Here is a 22,352-nt window from a genome sequence, read left to right as displayed (position 1 = left end):
TTCATAAATGTAAGAAACCCTTGCAGATCTGTTATCGGCTCGGCCCTCGTCCCTCTTTCGAACGTTTTCCCGCTCCTCAAACTAGACCGTGCCAACTCCCGTGGGACTCCGCTTGCGCTGCGACAATGCCCATTAAAGTGGAGACACCTTTGGCGCTGCCAAGACATTCGTTGGCTCTTGGCAGAGGGGATACTGCCAAGAGCTAGTTAAGTACATAAAATGGCCTATATATTAATTTTGTATAATGATAGGCGATGGGCCTCTAATTTCATAACGCCCACGGGCAATGGGCAATATCGCAGTCTATCGACGATAAGCCTAGTTGGTTAATGAAATTACCTAAATAGGTAGAGATATACAGTTTTGGCATTGATTTTGAGCGCCAAGACTTTCTCATGGGAGTGGGTCCATGGGAGTTCGCAAGGTCTAAGTTGTTACGTGCCAGTTCATTCAACGAGGAAAGAGTGCATTCAAACTAGGAAAGCAAAGAGAGGGAGAAAGGAGAGAAAGAAGAATCAAGTGGTAAATCCCAGAGGATCTCATAGCAGAAGCTATCCCAGCAAGCAAATAACATGTTTCTTAATTAGGAAGTAGGCGGCTATTACCCGAATACGAATAGTAGCAAACAAAGCATGTGATCAGTGATCACGTAGATCGTGACATAGGTACTAAATAGGGTGGTTAGTCGGGGTAAGATAAACTAAATTCTTGAAGTCTACATTATATAAAAATAATATAAACCCGGATTACTAACTTTAGGATGTCGTAAAGTTAACAAAAAGCACGATAGTAAGGGGGAAGAAGAGAAGGATAAAGGGGAGATATATTGAAAAGTATTAAGCTCACTATTATAGTATAATTAGACTGTGCCAAAACCCATTTCACAGCCATTCTATGCATGAAAGTGCATAAACGTGCCAAAACCTTCATAATTAGTACTATTTATACATATTTATGTATAAGAATGGGGTTAAAATGGCTTAAAATGGCTTATTAGCTTCTTGGCAATGCCAAGGGTGGCCTGTAAAATGGCTTTTGGCGCAGTGTAAGTATAATATATAAATCCTATAACTATAAAATCAAAATGCTTACTGATCCCGGCCCCAAACTTTCGCCTTTGCGGAAGCCTATACATCGGATAAATGAATTCATCATCATCAAATTCCATATATCAGCGCTAAAACCCCGACCACAACCAAGAATGATCTCCGGAGCACGACGGTGACTAGGCTGTATGGGATGAATTCTACTTCCTTCCACTCTTTCGCTCCTGTATTACTGTCGAGCCGCGTTGGCAATCTAAAATCAACAATTTTGGACCCATATTCGAGACGTGCGTCGCGTGGTCGAATCAGCTTGAAGATACAGACGGCTCATATCCATTTTATCGCGTCAATTTCCACCATTGAAACACATCATGGAGGACCTGCGCGGCTAAGAAGAGAGGCTACCAAGAGACTTAAACAGTCGTGGTTATCATTGTTAGCTGCGACGTCCAAAAACCAAACCTTGTCGCCGAGACCTATTCCGTTGTTTGTTTCCGTAAAGATCTGCAACTACAAGGGACTAGGTACTTCCGCATCCTTTATCACTTCTACTAGGTTCTTAAAGCCCCGAATTACTGAATATCCTACATGAAACACGTGCCTTCTTGCAGAAGCTCCCTAGCTAGGACCCTGAACCATCCATCGGACTCCGACGGGCGAAGAGTCGGAATTAATCTAAAATTTAGTTGCCAAGATTCACACTCCCACCTTCTCCATTAGCCTGCCCTGTGCGTATATTAAGTGTCTAAGCGGCTAGATAAGCCCTAAGCCCCGCAATCCCCCGGGATCACTTTATATGCTGATCACCTGGAACTGGGCTTGCTATAGGCTATCGCTATACTGCAGATCTTGCGCTGGCGATGGGAGTGTTACAATCGCGGATTGCTTGGTACCTTGGCATTGCGTCGGGTTAATTAATCGAAGAAAGATCGTTTCCTAAAGCGATGGCTTGCTCCGTTTAATCCACCCATTCTCCGTCAAGGTCCGGCATGTCTTATCACCAGAGTCTGAAGATGGAGATGGAGTTGAAGCCGGAAGACCGGCGGCGATGAGACTCTTCTCCATCTCTCAATATGTTATAAAAGGGACTCTTTGCTCCCGAGTTGAGGATTCTCATTAGCATCTTCATCAGTTTCATCATCTCATCTTCATCTTTATATCTTTTCTAACCACAATCATGGGTTTCCTCAAGGTCCTCGCCACCTCTCTTGCGACTCTGGCAGTCGCAAATGCTGGTAAGCTTCTTACCGTCAATGATGCCAGCTCGGTCGTTCCTAGCTCCTACATCGTTGTCATGAATGATGGCATTAGCACCGCGGATTTCGAAAACCACCGTGTTTGGGCTGCAGGTGTCCATGCTCGTGCCACGAGCCGCAAGCGTGGCGAGTCTGGACCAGGCAAGCATTTCGAAATCCATGGCCTGAAAGGATACACCGCTAGCTTCGACGATACTACCGTTAAGAGCATTGCCAATGACCCGGCGGTATGGCGCTCCATTACCCATGTTGATATCTTAAGAACGTGTTGAAATCTGACTCGCAGTGAAAATATAGGTCAAGTACATTGAGCCCGACATGATTGTGAACGCGACCAAGGACGTGGTTCAGGCCAATGCTCCTTCCTGGGGCCTCCCTCGCATCTCTAGCAAGACGCCCGATACTACCGACTATGTCTATGACTCCACTGCTGGTGAGGGCATCGTCGTCTACGGCGTCGACACCGGCATCGAAATTGACCACACCGACTTTGGTGGCCGCGCTGAGTGGGGCACCAACACTGCTGATAGTGATGACACTGACGGCAATGGCCATGGCACTCACACTGCGTCTACAATGGTGGGCACCAAGTACGGTGTTGCAAAGAAGGCTACCATCGTTGCTGTCAAGGTCCTTGATAGCCAGGGCTCTGGAAGTAACTCGGGAGTCATCTCTGGCATGGACTGGGCTGTTAAAGACGCAAAGTCCCGCGGCGTCACTGGAAAGGCTGTTATGAACATGTCTCTGGGTGGCTCCGTTTCTCAGGCTATGAATGACGCTGCCGAGAATGTCGTTAGCTCCGGTATCTTCCTCGCTGTTGCTGCCGGAAATGAATCCGAGGATGCGAAAAACAGCTCCCCTGCTTCTGCTCCCAATGCATGCACTGTCGCCGCTTCTACCAGCTCAGATGGCAGTGCTTCCTTCTCCAACTTCGGTTCCCTTGGTGAGCAATCCCCCCCCCCCCCCCCCCCTCCTTAGTGCGAAGCGTTCTTGTTAGTCGGGGAAACGTACTGACGGTATTACTACAGTTGACCTCTATGCTCCTGGTGAGGACATCACTGCTGCCTACATTGGTGGTGGCTCAGAAACCCTGTCTGGAACCTCTATGGCTGCTCCCCATGTTGCTGGTGCTGCCGCATACCTGATGGCTCTCGAGGATGTGTCCGCTGAGGACGCTTGCGCCCGTCTTGTCGAGCTTGCTATCGACTCTATCTCCAGCGCTCCCTCTGGCACTACTGGCAAGCTTCTGTTCAACGGTATCAGCGCATAAATGGCCACATATCGTGACGGATGATTACGGTGTGGCGCTGTGAGTGGTCTATGTATATCCTCTTGGGCGAGCTTGGCAAAGCCAACCCAAGCCATGTGTATGCGTCTTCAACGCTTGTTTGATTATCCGGCTTCGCATACTTTTATTTAGGTTTGCAGAGATAGTTTATACGTAACTGCGAGTTCATGGTTATGACAGATTTCCTACGTAACTATGATTATAATTAGTGTGTAAGAGTAGAATTCGCTGTAGACCCAACGATAGAGGTTCTCCCATACATATTGTTCTAGAGTGAATAATCTTTCCATAAACACTTTTGCGCCACTCATTCCACCAACGATGGATTCGACGGATATGGGTAGGCAAGATGCAGCTAATATCGGTTGTTCGATTCTATAGCAATGGACTATGCGTGGTTCTGAAAAATATTGTAGAAAGCAGTGATTGGTGTTTTCTTTTTCAATGAAATCATTTAACAGCTGTAGGGAACCATTTTGATCATCTAAGTTTTGCAAAGAAACTATGCTAACATGGACTGAGTAAGCAACACTCCAGCTGAAGTGGCCCCGAATTGCTATGAAACATAAGAGCGTATGGCTTCTGCAAGTCAGCCACAATAAAGCACAGGTGAAGCCAGCCTCCGTTCGCAGATCAATGCCGCTGACAAACCGGGACCTGAATTGTTTTGGTCCTTTTTTCACGTGTAAGCTGAACATTTAATCATTTATAGCGCCGATTCCGCGATTGGCCAAAATTGACACAAAAAGGCGCAAGCACACGGACCTCATTTACGCCACTTCCTGTAACTAAGAACACTATGCCAATTTGAGGTGATAAAGTCTACATTTGCTAGCAATTTGTGATTGGTGTGCATATCCCTGGGCTAGATCAATGCATGTCTAATTATGTCTTCCACTAAGAATCAGACTTTTATGAGCGTACGTGATATGATATGCGCCCCTTACGAGCAAGAAGCGGGGAAGGAGGATCATTAGCTGTTTAGGTAAGTTGCTTGGTTAGTAGACACTACGAAGCGTCTCATTTCCAAAATTCGTGCAGCACAACCATGAATCCACAATTTCCCGGAGCACTCTATAATGCTATAATAATAACCGTCAATGCAACGGGGGACAAGCTGTCTTTTCAAGTTATCCACCATGGTAGAGAACCTGTCCTCTGCTACATTAGTGCCAAAGATTTGCGTATCTTGCTCTAACAGCTAAGCTCAGACTGATCGCTGCCCCATGACCTGTTAAGCCCTCCAGGGTCGTCGAGAAGCTCGGTCTTCATTCAAACATACATCATGGCGTCCAGTTCACGTTCGAAAATAATTCATTAACCGTGAATATATTCAAACAACTTTGTATATCATACTGCGTGGTGTCTCTTTGGTGGGAAAAAAGTACATTGTTCAGGAAAATGCTAAAATAACGCCAGGAACACTGTATTAAAAAGCAGAGCAACTGTAATGGTCTAGAATGGTTAGTCTTGGAAGTGATTCCTACCTCAGAACATCTTCACTATCAAATCGCATGTTCAACCGCTGAAGGTGTTTACCATCGTGGAAAGTCACGATCCTTGTAATTCTCTTTCTACCTTGGCCAAACGCACACAGAACAAAAGTTGCAATAGTCTTACCCATTCTAGTACCCAGCAGAGCATCATACTCACGCCTGTGCGTCCAGATCTCCACGTCATTATTAGGGTATTGAAGTCCTTGAGATTTATACAACTCATCACGAACACATTGTACCGTGTCAGTCTCAGAGATGTCAGTCCCAAATGCATATCTCAGGGTTTCAATGGGAAAGTCCATCTCATAGGAAGCCTTGGTAAATTCCGATATGTGTGGAGCAGTGCTTCGCCTCGATCGGCGGATCCAGTCAAGGAACACTACCCCTTGTCCAGTGCGGCCTTCCCACCCCACCGGTGGGCCACGTCTATTCCCGATATGTATGTGATTAAGCTCATCCGATAGCTCAGTAGGGTAGATAAGATGGTCCCACGTGGGATCCAACCACCCATCTTGGTGGGCGATGGAATAGTCCCGATGTTGAGGCTTATATGTCTCAGCGAATGTGGATATAGGGTATGGGCACCCTGGTTCATGGTAACGATCAATTCATTTTCGTAGGCTTCGGCCTTTTTCTTCCCATGGAGAATACCAAGGCATTGTTAGTAGGGATTGGAAAGCGAGATTAAATGGGAGGAGAGAAAAAATCTGAATTAATACTCAGCAGCTTACGAATTTGATAGAGTTCAAAAGGATGCTGTCTGGTGTCTGGATTTATATATATGCAATCTCAAATCAGGAGCCCAGCAATGTCATTGTTACAATAAAGTCTAAGTAAAGGACGAGTATAAAGACAAAGTGAACAATAAACATGGGGACAAAGAAAAAATCTCCCACAATTGAAAAAGTTGTAAATAAAACATAGCACTCGTATTTATTAGAGCGATGTAGGTATTGAATCTCATTCTGGTTCTATTAAGATGCACCTCCGGAGGAAGGCTGTTTTGTGTCGGATCTGTCACGGTCTGCTAGCTCATACTTCTCCTGTCACATGCTATCACATGCTTCTCCCAGATTGTTTGTCGTTTGCTTCCTTTGTTCCTGAGCCTAATTGGGAAAGAGGTTGTTTGCTTTCGTGGGATAGCTTTGCTATAGGATCCCCCGGGATTTACCACTTGCTCCCCTTCTTCCCTCTGTATCTTTGATATTCTAGTTGGAATGCACTCTTTCTTCATTGATCGAACTGGCACGTAACAAAATCTATTTATTTTACAAGCGAACGCATAATTTTAACTAATATGTCTACGTAGAATTTACACCCACCAATTTATACTCTATATTCCTTTCTCATGAAAATTCTTACACATACGACCATAGGGTGTGGAAAACAGGGCTTCCCGTCCGCTCAGCCGTACTTAAGCCACACGCCGGTGAGTTAGTAGTTGGGTGGGTGACCACCAGCGAATCCTCACTGTTGTATGTTTTTATTTTTTTTTTATATCTAGATAACCTCTTGCCGCCCTACTCTTGAGCCCTCTCTATTTATGCCAAATTTTTATCACACTATTTAGCATACTCACGTGGCTATAGTCAATTTCAGAACAATAAAAGTGGGACAGGGCTTATGTTTTTTCAAGAAGCAATACATGCAATTGACAAGGGCAGTCCGGAAAAACTCCCAAAATAGACCAGTGTACGTTGGTGCCGGGGCCACGCTGTCAATTAAGGAATGCCCTTGGTAGAAGCTAACCCGCAACAATGATACTAGCATCTTCAGTGCCATTATCTGCCTTAGAATGAATTACATCCCTTCAACGAAATAATTTAGTCTAGATTTCATAGTGGCCATCTTTATCCATGTTTATTGGGAGTAATTCTGTACTTAAAAGCCCACCACCTATCCCTCATTCCCCGACATCTCATCAACCATCAGCTGCTCACTATCCTTCTTCCAGTCCTCATACGTCCGATACAAGTACTCCTGCGCCGCCGGGTGGTTGCGATAGTATGTTTCATGATTGATCTCACAAACGCTGTCCTCCTTCCCTTTGTGGTCGACACAGAACGGCCGATTACACAGAAGACATAACCGGGTTGGGAGGTTGTCTTTAAGATGTGGCTTCCTCAGTCGCATTCTGTTATGGACGTGGCAGGGTCCAGGATCAGGAATTTGGTTCTGGGGACTTTGTTAGCCTACTGGAGTAAAATATAGGTTAGTGCGAGGTAGAGAAACGTACCATTGTGTAATTTTCGATGGAGATTGTGTTGAATGGGTTTGAAGGTAGGGTCTTGGAGGAGCGAACAGTGGAAGATAGAAGACAAGGGTAAAAGAGAAAAGAGGGGGCTGCTTGATATCTAATTGAGGGGCAGTGATACCAGCTGGGTAGACTAAGGATAGGTGCTGCTGGACTACATGAGCTCAGACTCGACGCGTAAATTCCAGCAGTTCCAGTCCGGTCCTGCCGTAATTCATAAAGTAGGCCATTTATTTCTGTTCTTCTATATTTCTCGCGTAAGACAATGACAAGTCCTTCAGCTCGGGGACTACGGCGTCTGCACTGCCAATCTCGAAGCCCCTCGTCTACTCCACACAAAGAATTTCAACATCGTCCCAATAGATTTCCTCTACATCGAGGTAGAAGGAAGCCAAAGGAACGTCGCACTATTTGCCCACATCGACCGCAGCGAGCAGCGCGTTGACCCCCATTCTTCATGAGCTTAAACCCAACTACCTACGCACACTACTGCTCATTCGAGGTCCACGACTTCGACACACATAAGCTGGGTCACCAATGGCTCGCAACGAGAAATTATAAGTCTGCCTGGGACGCTGGTCGACATATTATCGGTAGCCAGATCTTCGACTACTGGTGGGATCAGACCTGGCTACGACCCTCCCCGCGGGTCTAAGCCAGGTCTACGCCTAAGGTCCACCGTGGACGGGCAGTGTCACAGTCTAGGTTAGATATCTCGACCTAGACCCGGGTTATGCGGAAGACTCCTAATCAGAGCCTCAGGCTATAAGGCTGGTTCAGGCTTCACACTATTATCTTTATAGTCTAGCCGATATTAAGCATCTATATAAGTGTAAAAGTCCTTCATCGGCCTTTAAGTCCCCCTCGCCCCCCCGTAAACAAAGCAACCTATTCGCTTATATAACTTAGTGCCATCAGCATTAGCGTTATCGACTTCAGTAACCGCTATCCCAGTTCCATACGAGTTATTATATGGCTCCTCGTCGTTAATGTATAGCAGCCAGGCTTTTCTGATATCTCGCGGCCTAGGACTGTCATCGAATTCCAAGCTCACTAGTCCACTTGACACTTTGCATCTAATATCCTCGGATTCGGGGTCCCCTAGGTCAACCCGCTCCGCGACACACTTAACAGTTAACCGGGCTGATTTGATCGCACCGTTGGGCAGGTCCTCGTGAACGGGGATCACCTCACACGAAACTACTTCGAATGAACCAACTCCTTTGCAATAATTGATCTCTGTCAATGCTTGGTAATAAACGGGATGGGCACGAGAAGCCCAGGACCACAACGGTGCAACGTACGATTTGCAGGCCGACCGTGGAGAGTAGCCGCCATTAGCTTTCCAGATGAGGCCCTTGGCTATTGTCGTGGACCAGAGTCCGGCCCAGTACATACCCTGGTCAAACAGGGTCTCCCACTCTGATACAATGCCCATGAGCACAGGCATCTTGTCCGCCTGATATGTAAAGGATCTCTGCGAAAATTGCTTGACAAGCGTGACCCATTCTTCGGCCTTAGTCGCTTGAAAAATGTATTCGTTTCGCATTTTCGAATTCTTTCTCCGGCATCCTGAAGTTCACCAGAGGTTTTGGATGCTAGTAGATCTTACCACCATCTAATTGGACAATGTTTGTGGAGCATCGAAACGCAGGCTGCTGGCCATGGGAAAAGAACAGGACAAGGCGTGGGCTGAGGAGCGCCTCTTGGAAAGTCCAGCGTCGTTTAAGAATCAGACTGTGAAAGATGTCTTGGTCGGAGAAGTCGCTCCGGGTAGGCCTGTCGCAAGAAGCCTTCTGTTGCGGCTTTGGCCCCAATGACACATATTGTGCAGACGGCTCCTGGGTAAATGGAGGCCATCTTACCCAGCTCGGTAACCTTGTTCAGCCCGCTGTCTTGCACAATGCAGAAATCATCCACCCACAAATACTGATAGCCCATGCCAATGGTGACATAGATAGCGTCCAGGATTGTTTGAGGGATTGCTGCCGTGTCGATTCCGGCTTCGTATAAATGCACCCGGCTGTTTGTCGTCATGCTGGACTGTGTTCCGCCCTAGCAGTAGCTCAGGCAAACGTAGCGGATTGGGACGACCTTACTTTCCGACACCTTGACGAGGCGCACGGTCGGTGAGATTGATGCCCCAGAAATATGGGGCAGCATGGAAGGAAGGTCTGAGCCCTTATGCGGCTCGCAAATAGGGTGATTAGCCGTACAATTATTTATCAAGGCGCGGAGAGCCCGGCTACCTCGAGCTAGTTGCTCCTATCTCGAGCTAGTTGCTCTGCTAGCGAGTTCCCGTGCCGGAGATGATCGCCATTTGTCGGAGAGATATTGGCGTCCTGCTCCGGTAGCTGCGGGCTACCAAAAGACGATCCAGGGGATGTGAGTTTGGCAGGGGCAATTGTTTTATAGATCTGAAATTAATAAGCGCGATCCACATTCTCGTCGCCATCGGCAGCGACCCTCAATTCGGACCATTCCCAAGGATCCTTGACGGTAATGAAATCAGCGAGCAGCCCACCTCGTGCATTTATAAGAAGCATACAGAAGATACACCCCCGGGATGCATTTTGCAATAGCAATTCAGTGTTTTTACGAAAGAACCGCTGGAACCCGGCAAGCGCATCGCGATTTGCAGTGTATGATACTATGTCATATACCGTTTTAAAAAGACTTTGATCCTCAGACTCTCTAGCCGCACCTTTCTTCTCGTGATCAATCATGGCCAGAAGATGTTTATCCAAGACCGTTGTCTGGCACCAATCACATAAGACGGGGTTCGGCATTATTCTGAGATCAGGGCACGATGTAGTGGAGCCTAAAGTTGCTACCACGGTGATACTAGGAAATCTGGCACAGAAGGCTCCGTATATTCTGTGCTTTCGTGAAAGAGCGAGACTCATACGTGTAGTAGGATAAAAGGAGGAGAGTTTTGAAGCTGTTCAAGCGTCTGATTTATCTGATAGTGATAATGGTGATGGTAGAAGAAAGGAGAGGGGAAGAGAGAAGTAGATGGAGAGGAGAAAGTGAAACTGTCTACGGTGGCGGCTATGGACTGCCGTAAAGTCGGGTGCTGACATGACTCTGCGTACGGCAGGTTATAGATAGACTGCGATATCGCCCGTGGACGAGCACTACTCTTCGGACTTCCCAGGCACCAACCCACCTGCCACAAGGAGGTAAGACATGGCGGTGTCTAGTGTACTACAGAATTCTAGCATCGTAGACTAGACCTCGCCCTCACCCGCATGGACTCGGAACCGACCAGACCCGTAACCCGCACTCCAAATTCCTAGTTGCAGATGAGCTTTCCAAAGGATAGCTAGAATCAACACTCTCGGTGATCTTGATCTCATGAAGGAAAACCCATCCACTCCAGACGGCATTTCCGTTTAGGCGTGGCGAGAGAACTGCAGCGGTCAGCACATTGCCCAGATGGTTGCAAGATTTGAACACAAATGGAAATCCATGTCAGTCACAGACGATGCAAAGCCCCACCGTCGTGGCTATCTGTCCGAATGATCAATATAGGAAAGACCGGGACTTGAGATCCATGACCCTGATCGCCCAGTTCTTTCGACTAAGCAAGGTTGACGAGTCAACTGGATTTGACGGAAGCGAGGTTGATGAGCCAAGTGAGCGGAAGATGACATTTGAGTTACTACCATGTGATCAACATAAGATCAGATCCCACCGGGACTTGTTGGTCTTTTAGTTGTCTTATTATCAACCCCATGCCTGTTAATTCTGCGAGAGATCCCCCTTTCGCATTTGTTGCTTAATCCTATTTCAGATGTTTCAGCACCATCTTTCGTGGAGGTCTCGTCTAACAACCAGTCAGTTGGGTTCGCATCGCGAACAACGCTAGACAGGCTCGTCGAATTGGAGACGAAAAGCGAACCAACGTGGTACAGGTCACACGATCCCCTTCCTATTATTGAAGAGGAGAACATATGCCATCCAGATCAGCCATTCTGCTACAGTTTTCCTGAGTGCAAAACAGCATCACTTTATCGAAATAATTGGCTACCGCATTCTATCTCACAAATCAACATACCAAAGACCACCATCGGGAGATTCGAGCCGAGATAAAAACCTTCGGTGGGTTGGATGAATACCAGAGACAGGAGACAAGAACTTTTAATTCATCCAATGGAAGACCGGGAAAGCTGGCGAGGTAGACGGTACTATCCAGGAAATCTAGGAGATTGTTCAGAAAGTCGACTCTGAGTCATTGGAAGGATACGATTGCGAGTTTATTTGCATTGACCAGAAGTCTACAGTTGATAACGCCATCTATGTGATGTCAGATGACTTTGGCCTCAAACAGGGCGCCGCAAGTGGGCTCAACTCAAAGATTTGCCTAATCCCCGAATTCATGGAATAGCATTTGCTCGAATTCACCCAAAGGGCGTACGAATACAACTTGCAGCACTTCATACGTCCGGACTTACGACCGCATGGTCAAGTTAGATATGGATGTGACTATGTTGATGGAGATGGTAATCCTGTTCAGCTGAAGGATGATGCTAACCCAGGAGAGGAAGAGGACAGTCCTGTTGAGACAAACGAAGAAGATAATGGGTACCCGGACTTCCTTTTCGGTTAAGTCTTGGCATTTGATACGTGAGCATTGATCCAACTGCCCACATTCAAACCTCATAGCCCACCACAACTGGAACAATTTTAAACTGATTGAATATCTAAGTAGTAAATCGAGCTATTCTTAATCGATTTATTATAGGCCCTCTTCTCTAGCATCTAGCTACGTCTTTCTAGTCCCGGGGGCATATAGGAAGAGGCAAACCACTATGACCATGGACCATGTCTTACATAGAAGTTAGGGTCTAGCCAAAGCTACTGGTGAAAACTTTCCTTACGACTATCAGTGAAAGCTACCCGCAGCCCTGTCATTGGCTTGCATTCACCTGGCTTATTTTTTCAAGGCGTCCAAAGCCTTTCCGGCTTGCTGAAATAAAAATGTCTTTCATATTTCGTATGCAATGAGCTTTTCAACGCAGGCACACACCTCACTTCTGTATATCAATTATCCCCACCTGTTTGTCTAGAAGAAAAAAGAACAGCAAAAATATAACGTTGTATCATCCGACATAAAGTTCATATCGAAGACCTAGTTACGTTGTCGTCGAGGGCGTTGATATCTGGTATCTAGGTGGCTGTCTTCATCTCCTACCTACCTTATCTTGAAAAGGAGGCCAATGAGAGATTCAGCACTCTCTGATATATTTTTATGTATCAGATCGAAAGATAATTGAAGTCCATAACACGGCAATGTCTATACTCCCACACCGCCATGGCAGAATCAAGCTCGCGTCAAACCCCTTTAGGTCAAGCGCCCCAATGATTGCCAAACATCCAAACAATCCACGTAGATTGCAAGGACAGTCTTACAAGCATCCCACAATCATAATCCTATCTGTTATTCAGACCCAATCAAGGTATGTGACTACAATCCACCTATTCCTTGGAGGCTGTCCGTGCCCAAATTCGCCATCAATTGCGCCCCTTGTCCCCGCATTGCTCCGGAGTCGCGCATACCCCGTGCTATTTGGGACATGATGTCAGCCCAATGGAGTCTACGCGCGTTAAACTTTTAGTCTATCTACTCCCATACTAACAAATTTGCTGTATAGCACCCTCAAACCCTCCCAAAACCACCGCATTCAATTTATTCACAATGTCTGTCGAAGGCGCCTCTGCATCGGTATGTTGATCGCAAGTGGCACCACGGCTGCGCCACATCAATGCGCAGTTATGCCATGAAAACAATCTGCGGTACTATTGCATTATCACAAACAATACTGATAATGCTTTAGCCCATCCCCATCGAGGATCTACAGAAGATCACCGTCGAGGTACGCCACTCCCAAAATGCCCCGTGGGATTAACCCCACGCTAACGTTTCACCTTAGGCCTGCGAGAATGCCCTCGAGAAAAGCGAGGGCTATGAACACACCAAGGTCGGAACCTGGAACTCTCAGATTATCGTAAGCATCACCTAGCCGACAACTACTACCCCTACTGGGCAGGACAACACCGATCCTAACAATCTCCTGCACAGAACTCCATCCTCAAGGCCCTGATCACCGCCACCGCACCCACCGACGCCTCTAAGCCTCCTCCCTACCGGTTCACCGTCAACAGCACAATCGTGCAGCAGGGCGTGATTGACCCCTCCGTCGCTGCGGGTGGTGCACTCAGCAATGCCGGCAAGCGTGGTATGCACTCTGCCTCCGGAGCTTTCTGGGATGTCAACCGCGACGGCATGTGGACTTTCAAGTACCCCGGTGCTGAGGAGCGAGGGTTGGATGTCGTTGTTTGTGTGACGTGGTTTGCCATTGTATAAGGACGGGGCTGATTGTTTGTTGGCTTGTTCTGTCATGAGCATATCCATGGATGGCATAAATTTCCATATGCGGAGGTGGTGGCTTTGTCTATGAGATGTTCCTCGGACTTTTTATCGGATTTGCGTCACGGGCTTCATCTTTTTTTTTATGTACTTGAACATTTGTTTTTAGTGCTCTGGGTATTTTCAGATTTGTTCTTCTTCTTTTTCGTGTGATTTGATTTCAGTTCGCTCTGAGCGTGGTGTTGTGTTTTCTTTTAGTTTATGGAGACTTGCCTACGTTGTTCGAGAAATTGAATAGCCTTGTAATCATATATTTGACATGTTACCCCGACAGGAATATGTCAGATTATATATTGAGTCGTCTGCAGATTCAAGTCATTTCCCACTTTTTTCTTCGCTTAGAAAACTGAGACGGAGGAAAATTTTATAAAATGACATCCCAAAAGAATATCTGGAAAGACTACCAAAACGACAGGCCGAGGCTGTATAAGCGGCCGACTATCCTTATGTAGCGTAGGCAGAGAAAACTTGAAATAAATGCTTGATATTGTTATGGTATCTCGAATATGCAGTATCCTCTGTAGGATGAAAATAGGATGAGCAAAAAATCAATAAAATCCGAGTACAACGGCCTCCATTGACCGACCCGAAACACGCCAAATCACCAGACAAAACATGGAAACACCCATTACTTGCGCCATGCCATATGTAGTTTACCCAGAATATGATTAACGCCAATAGAGACCCATTAATTCATAAAATCAAAACGCCAGTTAGCTGGGGAATTCAACTTTGCATTCCGCCCCTAGCGAGGCTCGGAGTAGTCATTCAAAGCGACACAGACGGCACCTCGATGGTGGCCGCTGTACTGGCGGATAATGTTGCCAGTGCCGAGCTCCCACAAACGAGCGTAGTGATCACTGGAGACAGTTACGAGGTATGCGGAGTCTGCAGAGAAGGCGCAGTCCCAAACCCACCGCTGGTGATTGGCGAGTGTGGTCTCCAGGAACAGGGTGTGGTTGACTGGATCCATCGGAGGCCCGTCGGGAGATGAAGTAAATGTCTGTTGTGGTGTCTCTTGGCGAGGAGGGTTGTCCGTGATACGGAGGAGATCACGGTCTTGGGCTGGTGTGTCGAAAATGCGGAGCAGATCCCGAGACGGAGCGGGAACCTCGACAGGAACTACCGGAGCTTCGACTGGTGTTTCAACTGGAGGATTCAATGCCTCTTTTTCCTTCCATTGCTTTAATGCCAGTTTGGCAGGCGGGAATTCAGCATCGAGGTTCCAAACCTTTGCAGTATGATCCGCGGAGCAGGTTGCAAGGTGCTTGACATCGGGAGAGAGGAGAACGCGAGTGAGGTAGTCCTTGTGAGCTTGGAAGGTACAGACAGGGATAATGCGGGTGGTTTCGTCGGTTTGGACCATGCGCCACAAGTAGACATTGCCCTGTTGAGATATTAGCAAAGCATAAAATGCTCCATAAATCCAAGATCACGCACCTTCTTATTTCCAGCGCAAAGCAATGATCCATCACTGGCAACGCTGACACTGAGAACTGCAGTGTCCTCCTCCGGAATCAATTGATGAGTACAGACACTCTCGCCCAAGTCCCACACACGGACCATACCGGCGTGGTCACCACTGATGAGCTCGCCCTGGTTGGGATGAATGACCACATCATTGACCGCTGCCCGGTGGACATAATTCCGCTGCAAGCTACCGGTACGTGTATCCCAGACCTTCACAGTTCCGTCCTCGGAGCTGGTGACCATCCATTTCCCCTCGCAATGGAATGCCACGCCAGTGATGTTGTTTGTGTGGCCTTCAAAAGTAATCACGGGATTAGGATTGGTTGACTTAATATCAAAAAGCTTGACATTGTTGTGGCCCGCGGCGGCCAAGAACCTCTTATCCGGGGTAATACAGAGACGATTGACTTGCGAGTCTGGATGCTGGATTGTGCGCGAACAGATACCCGAGAGCGCTTCCCAAAAGCTAACAGAGAAATGATCAGCAAGAGTCTTGGTACAAATTGCTACTCTGTAAGTGCTGGATAGACGCTGCCGGCGGCTAGTTGAGCCTCAACTTACCGAATGGTATGGTCATACCCCGCTAAAATACGCAACCAAGGTAATTAGCTCAATGCCTGGAAGAATGCGGGGAGCTCATTGTGATGGTGGACGTACCGGTACATAGAATGACACTCATATTCGACAGGGCTGAGACCAAAGGAGTGTAGTAGGAAAAATAACCGGTCTTTGTGATATCCTCGTTTGGGGAACCACTGGAGTCCCTTGAGGCGTTTGGGGAGCTGGCAAGTCGAGACGGCCCAGGCCGAACGTCGGATGGAGTCCCATTTTCTGCCATTACAATCACGTGACTATAGGCACACGTGAGTAGAGCGGTGTCAGTGTGACGATAAGTCGATAGATGGGGGCGGTGGGAAGATAAGATAGATATAGGTATCTAAAGGGAGGCGGTGAAGCAGGTGAACATAACCACCTGGATGTAGTTGCAGGTAGTTGCTTGTCTAACAAGATACGTTCAAGATTCTGTAAGTAAAATGATAGCTTAATCTAGCAGTTTCTTTCTTTCTATTTGACGTTTATTTGACTATAATTTTAGGAAAATCCTTTCGCACTATCCAACTTGGTTAATCGAGCCTCATACTAGATTGGGCGGTACATTGAGCGGTGACATATATGTTGGGTCATGATGTATTATTGGCCAGAATAGATTTGAATGACTGGCAAAATAATTGATTGGCCGGCAGAAAAAAAACATCCCAATGTAGTCAAGTACATCTTGCGTTTGTCGTCTCTATTGATCATTATTGATCGCTATTGATCTCTATTGATGGATTTACTACAATAGCAATGTTACTTCATTTGTTTTTGTTTGCTCCCTTTGTTCCCATCTATGAGCCTTAATCCTTTCCTGGACGGTTATCACCATCCCAACTCGACGCTCTTCCTTCGATCTCTTCTTTTTTTCACACCCTCTCATCTCTTCTACAAGCTTTTCATCTCTTCTACAAGCTTTTCATCTCTTCTACAAGCTTTTCATCTCTTCTACAAGCTTTTCATCTCTTCTACAAGCTTTTCATCTCTTCTACAAGCTTTTCATCTCTTCTACAAGCTTTTCATCTCTTCTACAAGCTTTTCATCTCTTCTACAAGCTTTTCATCTCTTCTACAAGCTTTTCATCTCTTCTACAAGCTTTTCATCTCTTCTACAAGCTTTTCATCTCTTCTACAAGCTTTTCATCTCTTCTACAAGCTTTTCATCTCTTCTAAGCTTATTTGGCTCATCCAATTGTAATACACTCTGTCGATCAACATGGATCCAATTGACCATACCCACCCTGCCTTTGGGCTTAACCAACCTGCTTTCGACTCCCAGGCTTTCAATGCCTTTGCCAACCTGGATGATGGCGGGTGTTTCAATGCTGCAAGTGGCTTCACCTATGACAGCCTTGATTCTATGATCAGCTTCGACGAGTGCTATGCCAGTATTCCTGTCGATGCCTTCGATCAGTCTGGCCCTGACAACGTCCCTCTCCAGCCAGCATCCAACAATCTCCCACTGCATGCACCCCACAGACAGGTGCCCTACGACCCCTCGATCGGGATTCCATACACCCCAGAGGATACTGACGCCGACAAGATCCGGAAGTGGGAGAACCTCATCGCCCATGCCGATCTGGCCAATGCTGGCGTCCCTGCCTCTGCTTCTCAGATCATTGAAGAAGCGAGCGTTGGACAAACCCCACAGAGTGCGAACTCGCCCAACTCACTGTTTGACTGTCCTCGCTCTCCGTCCGTCGATATTGTTCAGACTCCCAGCCCCACTCCGTCAACTCCCTCCCCTTCCCAAGCTCCTGCAGCCACAATGGCACCTTCGAAGGCCGCGAACCATGTCACTGTGAGTCCCAACTGATGATTAACTCATTGATAGTATCAGGAAAATGTGCTAACTGTGTCCAACAGGCACGTGCCACTCCTCAAGCTGTGCAGCTGCCCCGTGCCTTGACAAACCGGAAGAACTATGCTCAGCATGTATCCCCCTTCGCCCCCGTCGCAACTGTTCTCCCCCCTGTCTCCTCTGTGCAGACTTCTCGGGAGCTCGAGAAGGCTCGCTCCCGGATCCAGAGCCTTGCAAGAGAACGAAACTATTACCAACGCGCCTTGCGCAAGGCGACCAGCGTCGATCCGAAGTCTGGTAAGACCAGCCTCCAGATGCTGCAGACAGAGAATGCGACCCTGCGCCGGGTCAACGCCAAGCAAGCACAAGAATTGCTGGAACTGAAGGAGCAGACCAAGCACAATTGGTCCCAGCATGCCTCACTTGGGGATCAGTACAATGCTCTAGCCAAGCAGTTGCACCGCACCCTAATTGAACTTAAGGAATTGAAGGGCGAGTGCTAGCCTTACCGAATGTACGAACCTCCGAGCTAGTTCAATGTGATTCAGACTATCTTCAACATCCATATTAAGGACTAATATTGCACACGGGCGTACGTAGTCAGGTTAACATGTCAATCTAGAGCCGCTAGCCTACGTATATGGCTTCTTGCATCCAAGTATGTTTGCTTAACTTCTGGTTCCCGCCCAGTTCAAAATGCTCATATTTCAAAGGCTGGTCTACACCAGAATGTTCCCACTCAACCAGGTAGTCATCATTTGTTCGTTGTAGACTGTAGTCGCGGTTTTCTTGACAACCCATCCAGCCTCGAGAGGCAATCGAATCATTCACTTTACTGGTGCTCTAGGTAGCCAATGGCCTATGAATATATGTATATACGTCGCTCTGTGTCTGTTCTGACATTGGTATCTTTAGGATCAACTTATTGCCGCACATCCGATGTAGCTGATATGTCTTAGTTTATATATACTAAATGCGAGTAAAAGTTGAGACGTAATGGGCACAATGTGGTTTACACAACCTTGTGAGTCTAGAACAGCTTAATTATGTTCTACTCGTTAGATTATCATAGCTGCTACGTGCAGTTAAATGACGACATATGGCACGATGGGACATTCCACACAACCCTGAAATTACCTACAATTTGTTGTATTTCCGGCACAATCGCCAGGACACTTTCATTGAGCGGGTTTGTCATATTCCTGGGCTAAGAAAAGCCAAGCGTAAAGCTTCATATCTTGCACGGGCAAACTCTACGGATGATTTTACATATTTAGTGTTGGTCAAATTAAACTTCTATAGTAGGCAGATCAAAGCGTGGCATAAAACTACCTTGCATGTTCATCAATGCGCAAACGTCCCAAAGCGGTTATAAGTGGGGCATCTTTTCCTCGAAAAGTTTGGTTCGCCTATAATGCACATTTGAGCAAAACTTTTCAATAACAAGGCCGGCTGGCCCAATGGCAAGGCGCTTGACTACGAATCAAGAGATTGCAGGTTCGATCCCTGCGTCGGTCAATCTTTTTGCTTTCCTGACTTTCTACGACCCGGTAGTCTACCTATGTCATGCCTACTACCTACCTACATAGAACACCGACTTCGGGGTCATGTGGCGACTATTTTTTTGGCATAGATAAAGGTAGTTTGAGCTTCATTTCTTCACGTGCTTTAGACTTTTGCATTTTAAACTCGACTCGGACCTTGCAGGAATCTAAAATATATGTAATATGGTTGGCATAAACTTTGAAAAAGATTAAACCTAATATCTTCCGGCCTGGAATGATTGGGCTAAAAGCAACTATAAGACTGGAATGTACAACATATCCCCTTGCTTCAATCGGCACATGATGCAGCCAATTTCAACTGAGCAGGCCACACCACAGTCTCAAACATGACGACATCAGCTTGCAGAATTTGAATACACCGGTGGAGGAACTTCGGGGATACAAAAACAAGGCACAGCATTGTTTGGTATGGTTCGTCGAAATAGAGGCATAAAAACTGGGACAAGCTCAGAGCCGTATATGTCAGCGGCGTTATTAAAGCAGAAAACCCCCTTCTTGAAATCACATCAAGTGGGTCTGGACTCGGAGTGGATGCAAGGGACACCAATAAATGTTCACCGTCCCGACCGGGTTCCCGATGTGGATGTCGGATCTTGGACTTCGGCATGCCGGTGTGCTCGGTTCGATTCGGATTTAGGTATTTACGACTTGGGAAGCCCTAGACGTTCCAGGGTTCTATTGTAATAATGTAAGGATCTATTACCGCCCGGACCATCGGTTCCGATTGTGGTTTCTAGTTTATATTCGTGCTTTGCTCGTTCTTTCCTTTTGGCAGGTTTGAAATTCTAACCCGTCGAGGAAAGGGAAGCTATAGAAGTTTGCTCGTCATGGCGGATCAAGACGAGATTCGAGGCAATTCGGTCTACCAGATCGAACAGCCTGTTACTGAAACACCCTCGCCGGTTGAGAATCCTGTTGCTGTGAAGGAACAGAAGAAGACTGGTTTGATGGCCAAGTCAGTATTCCCATACCTCATACTCCATAGCCCCTATGTTTCCTATTTACGGTGCAGGCAAGCAAATAGTACTAACACGTTCAAAGAATTGGCGGAATGCTAAACCAGGATATCCGCGAGGAAATGCCTGCATACAAAGATATTGAGGTTCACACTTGGGACGGACCCGACGACCCCGATAACCCATTCAACTGGAGCCTGAAATATAAATGGCTGCTAACGCTCACTGTATGCTTCATGTAAGCAATGCAATCTCAAACCCTACACATAGACTCAAAGCATCAACTAACAGCTGCATCAGCTCCATCTTGACCGGTCTCCCCGCAGGAACCTACGGCTCCGGCAACGACTGGATGGAGAAAGAATTCCATGTCCAGAACGACCCATTCCCAAACCTTTACTGGGCCACCACTTCCTGGAACATGGGCGCCGCCTTCTGGCCACTGATCTTCGTTCCTCTGACTGAGGCTTCCGGCCGCATGCCAGGATACTTTGTTGCATATATTATCCTTGTCATCTCGCTCTTCCCATCCGCGTTCGCAAAAAACTTTGCCACACTCGTCGTGACGAGGTTCTTTGGTGGCGGTGCTTCTTCCGTCTCGATTAACATCGTCGGTGGAAGTATCTCCGATGTGTGGCTTGGTGATCATGCTCGCAGTCTGCCGATGTCTATCTTCGGATTTACAAGTGTTATTGGTATTGCACTTGGTCCATTCATTGGCTCTGCTATTGTGCAGATTCAGAGATCGCAACCGTGGCGCTGGTAAGAACAACCCCTTTCTTCTCTTATGCATATCCCCGAGTTTTCATTAATCCAAGAACCCATCATACTAACCACCTTCTCTATAGGATCTTCTATGTCCAAATCATCTACAACGCAGCCCTAATCCCTGTCTTTTGGATCATCCTCCGCGAAACCCGCCCAGACGTGATCCTTAAGAAGCGCGCACGCAAAATCCGCAAAGAAACCAACCGCCCGGTCTACGCCGCTTCCGAAATCGACGCACCAAGCAAAATGCGTCTCCTGAAAATCTCCTTCCAACGCCCGACAAACATGCTCCTCACCGAGCCGGTCGTAATCTTCTTCACTCTATGGATCAGTTTCGCCTGGGGAATCCTATACCTCTTCTTCTCCAGCGTGGTGCAAACCTACTCAACAAATTACGGCTGGGGCACGCTATCAACAGGTCTAGTCCAGCTTGCTATCTCTGTGGGCGCGATCATCGGAACAGCCATCAACCCGCTGCAGGATTGGTTCTATCTCCGGTCTGAGCGACGCAACACAGAGAGGCCCGGTAAACCCATTCCCGAGGCCAGACTCTACACGTCTATCCCGGGTAGCTTACTCTTTGCGGGCGGTTTGTTCTGGTATGGCTGGGCCAGTCAGCCTGATATCCACTGGATCGTGCCGACTATTGGCATCACGGCCGCGGGTATTGGAATTTATTCGATTTATATGGCTGTTGTCAATTACCTTACTGATGCTTATGAGCGTTATGCGGCGTCGGCTTTGTCGGCTGCTTCGCTTGGCAGGAATGCTTTTGGTGCGTTTTTGCCGCTTGCTTCGCCGCAGTTGTTTAGCAATCTTGGATTTGGCTGGGCTGGAACTTTGCTTGGGTTTATTGGAGTTGCGTTGTCTGTTGTTCCTGTTGTTCTGGTGTGGAAGGGAAAGCAGATTCGGGAGAGGAGTACGTTTATGAGGGAGGCTATGTGGGAGCCTGAGGAGAAGGTTGAGATTGATCGGACTGGGAAGGGGGATATGGGGCATAATGAGGGAATTGTGTGAGATTAAATATATTAGGGGGTTCCTTTTGCATTGTATTGCATGGTTATTTATTTTGTTCTACTTGTTTTGTACTTTCATGTATATAAAATTGCAGGCGGTGTCAAAAGACTAAGCATCGCTTGTTCATTTGAGATAGATTGAGCTCCAAGTTACTGATTCTTATAGCCAATAAATACATCGTGTTAATCCGTATACCGCGACGATGACTGCGAGGGATCTCCGTCGTTCTACAATCCTTGATTATGGACATTGGGCTTTGCACGTGTCAACAGTAGGACTGGATTAAAACACGCCTATACTCTGTCACAACGCTCATAATCCTAAGCTATGAACTAGCATGATCCTAGGTTATACATGGAAAAGCGCTTTCATGAACCAAGTCTCTTATAGCTTTCTCCGTCTACGTATA

At 47.1% G+C, this 22,352-nt stretch overlaps 10 protein-coding genes across 10 annotated transcripts; 5 read left to right on the top strand and 5 right to left on the bottom strand.

Annotated features, from left to right (window-relative positions):
- Nucleotides 1–2,223: 2,223 nt before the first annotated feature.
- Nucleotides 2,224–3,572, top strand: N7447_004300 (S8 family peptidase; the record flags this gene model as incomplete). Its single annotated transcript, XM_057228575.1, has 3 exons — nucleotides 2,224–2,529; nucleotides 2,600–3,245; nucleotides 3,331–3,572. 3 exons carry the CDS (start codon nucleotides 2,224–2,226, stop codon nucleotides 3,570–3,572), a joined length of 1,194 nt encoding a protein of 397 aa, XP_057087916.1.
- Nucleotides 3,573–6,982: 3,410 nt separating this feature from the next.
- N7447_004299 (uncharacterized protein) lies at nucleotides 6,983–7,325 on the bottom strand (the record flags this gene model as incomplete). The annotated part of the gene is made up of 2 exons (XM_057228574.1): nucleotides 6,983–7,261; nucleotides 7,323–7,325. The coding sequence occupies 2 exons, from the start codon at nucleotides 7,323–7,325 to the stop codon at nucleotides 6,983–6,985; spliced, it is 282 nt and encodes a 93-aa protein (XP_057087915.1).
- Nucleotides 7,326–7,797: 472 nt separating this feature from the next.
- N7447_004298 (uncharacterized protein) lies at nucleotides 7,798–7,995 on the top strand (the record flags this gene model as incomplete). The annotated part of the gene is made up of 1 exon (XM_057228573.1): nucleotides 7,798–7,995. The coding sequence occupies one exon, from the start codon at nucleotides 7,798–7,800 to the stop codon at nucleotides 7,993–7,995; it is 198 nt and encodes a 65-aa protein (XP_057087914.1).
- Nucleotides 7,996–8,193: 198 nt separating this feature from the next.
- Nucleotides 8,194–8,889, bottom strand: N7447_004297 (uncharacterized protein; the record flags this gene model as incomplete). The annotated part of the gene is made up of 1 exon (XM_057228572.1): nucleotides 8,194–8,889. The coding sequence occupies one exon, from the start codon at nucleotides 8,887–8,889 to the stop codon at nucleotides 8,194–8,196; it is 696 nt and encodes a 231-aa protein (XP_057087913.1).
- Nucleotides 8,890–9,065: 176 nt separating this feature from the next.
- N7447_004296 (uncharacterized protein) lies at nucleotides 9,066–9,377 on the bottom strand (the record flags this gene model as incomplete). The annotated part of the gene is made up of 1 exon (XM_057228571.1): nucleotides 9,066–9,377. One exon carries the CDS (start codon nucleotides 9,375–9,377, stop codon nucleotides 9,066–9,068), a length of 312 nt encoding a protein of 103 aa, XP_057087912.1.
- A 386-nt stretch (nucleotides 9,378–9,763) lies between these two features.
- Nucleotides 9,764–10,129, bottom strand: N7447_004295 (heterokaryon incompatibility protein-domain-containing protein; the record flags this gene model as incomplete). Its single annotated transcript, XM_057228570.1, has 1 exon — nucleotides 9,764–10,129. One exon carries the CDS (start codon nucleotides 10,127–10,129, stop codon nucleotides 9,764–9,766), a length of 366 nt encoding a protein of 121 aa, XP_057087911.1.
- Nucleotides 10,130–13,041: 2,912 nt separating this feature from the next.
- N7447_004294 (dynein light chain Tctex-type family protein) lies at nucleotides 13,042–13,710 on the top strand (the record flags this gene model as incomplete). Its single annotated transcript, XM_057228569.1, has 4 exons — nucleotides 13,042–13,068; nucleotides 13,181–13,219; nucleotides 13,277–13,351; nucleotides 13,426–13,710. The coding sequence occupies 4 exons, from the start codon at nucleotides 13,042–13,044 to the stop codon at nucleotides 13,708–13,710; spliced, it is 426 nt and encodes a 141-aa protein (XP_057087910.1).
- Nucleotides 13,711–14,518: 808 nt separating this feature from the next.
- On the bottom strand, nucleotides 14,519–16,081 carry N7447_004293 (WD40 repeat domain-containing protein; the record flags this gene model as incomplete). Its single annotated transcript, XM_057228568.1, has 4 exons — nucleotides 14,519–15,160; nucleotides 15,214–15,709; nucleotides 15,805–15,826; nucleotides 15,901–16,081. 4 exons carry the CDS (start codon nucleotides 16,079–16,081, stop codon nucleotides 14,519–14,521), a joined length of 1,341 nt encoding a protein of 446 aa, XP_057087909.1.
- Nucleotides 16,082–17,052: 971 nt separating this feature from the next.
- N7447_004292 (uncharacterized protein) lies at nucleotides 17,053–18,140 on the top strand (the record flags this gene model as incomplete). The annotated part of the gene is made up of 2 exons (XM_057228567.1): nucleotides 17,053–17,637; nucleotides 17,703–18,140. 2 exons carry the CDS (start codon nucleotides 17,053–17,055, stop codon nucleotides 18,138–18,140), a joined length of 1,023 nt encoding a protein of 340 aa, XP_057087908.1.
- Nucleotides 18,141–20,029: 1,889 nt separating this feature from the next.
- Nucleotides 20,030–21,943, top strand: N7447_004291 (Major facilitator superfamily domain general substrate transporter; the record flags this gene model as incomplete). The annotated part of the gene is made up of 4 exons (XM_057228566.1): nucleotides 20,030–20,157; nucleotides 20,244–20,396; nucleotides 20,459–20,920; nucleotides 21,007–21,943. 4 exons carry the CDS (start codon nucleotides 20,030–20,032, stop codon nucleotides 21,941–21,943), a joined length of 1,680 nt encoding a protein of 559 aa, XP_057087907.1.
- Nucleotides 21,944–22,352: the final 409 nt, after the last annotated feature.

The sequence above is a fragment of the Penicillium robsamsonii genome (genome assembly GCF_028829455.1).
Source record: "Penicillium robsamsonii strain IBT 29466 chromosome Unknown utg000002l_segment0_segment0, whole genome shotgun sequence".
Lineage (NCBI taxonomy): Eukaryota > Fungi > Ascomycota > Eurotiomycetes > Eurotiales > Aspergillaceae > Penicillium > Penicillium robsamsonii.
This window is presented reverse-complemented; position numbering and strand designations above follow the sequence as displayed.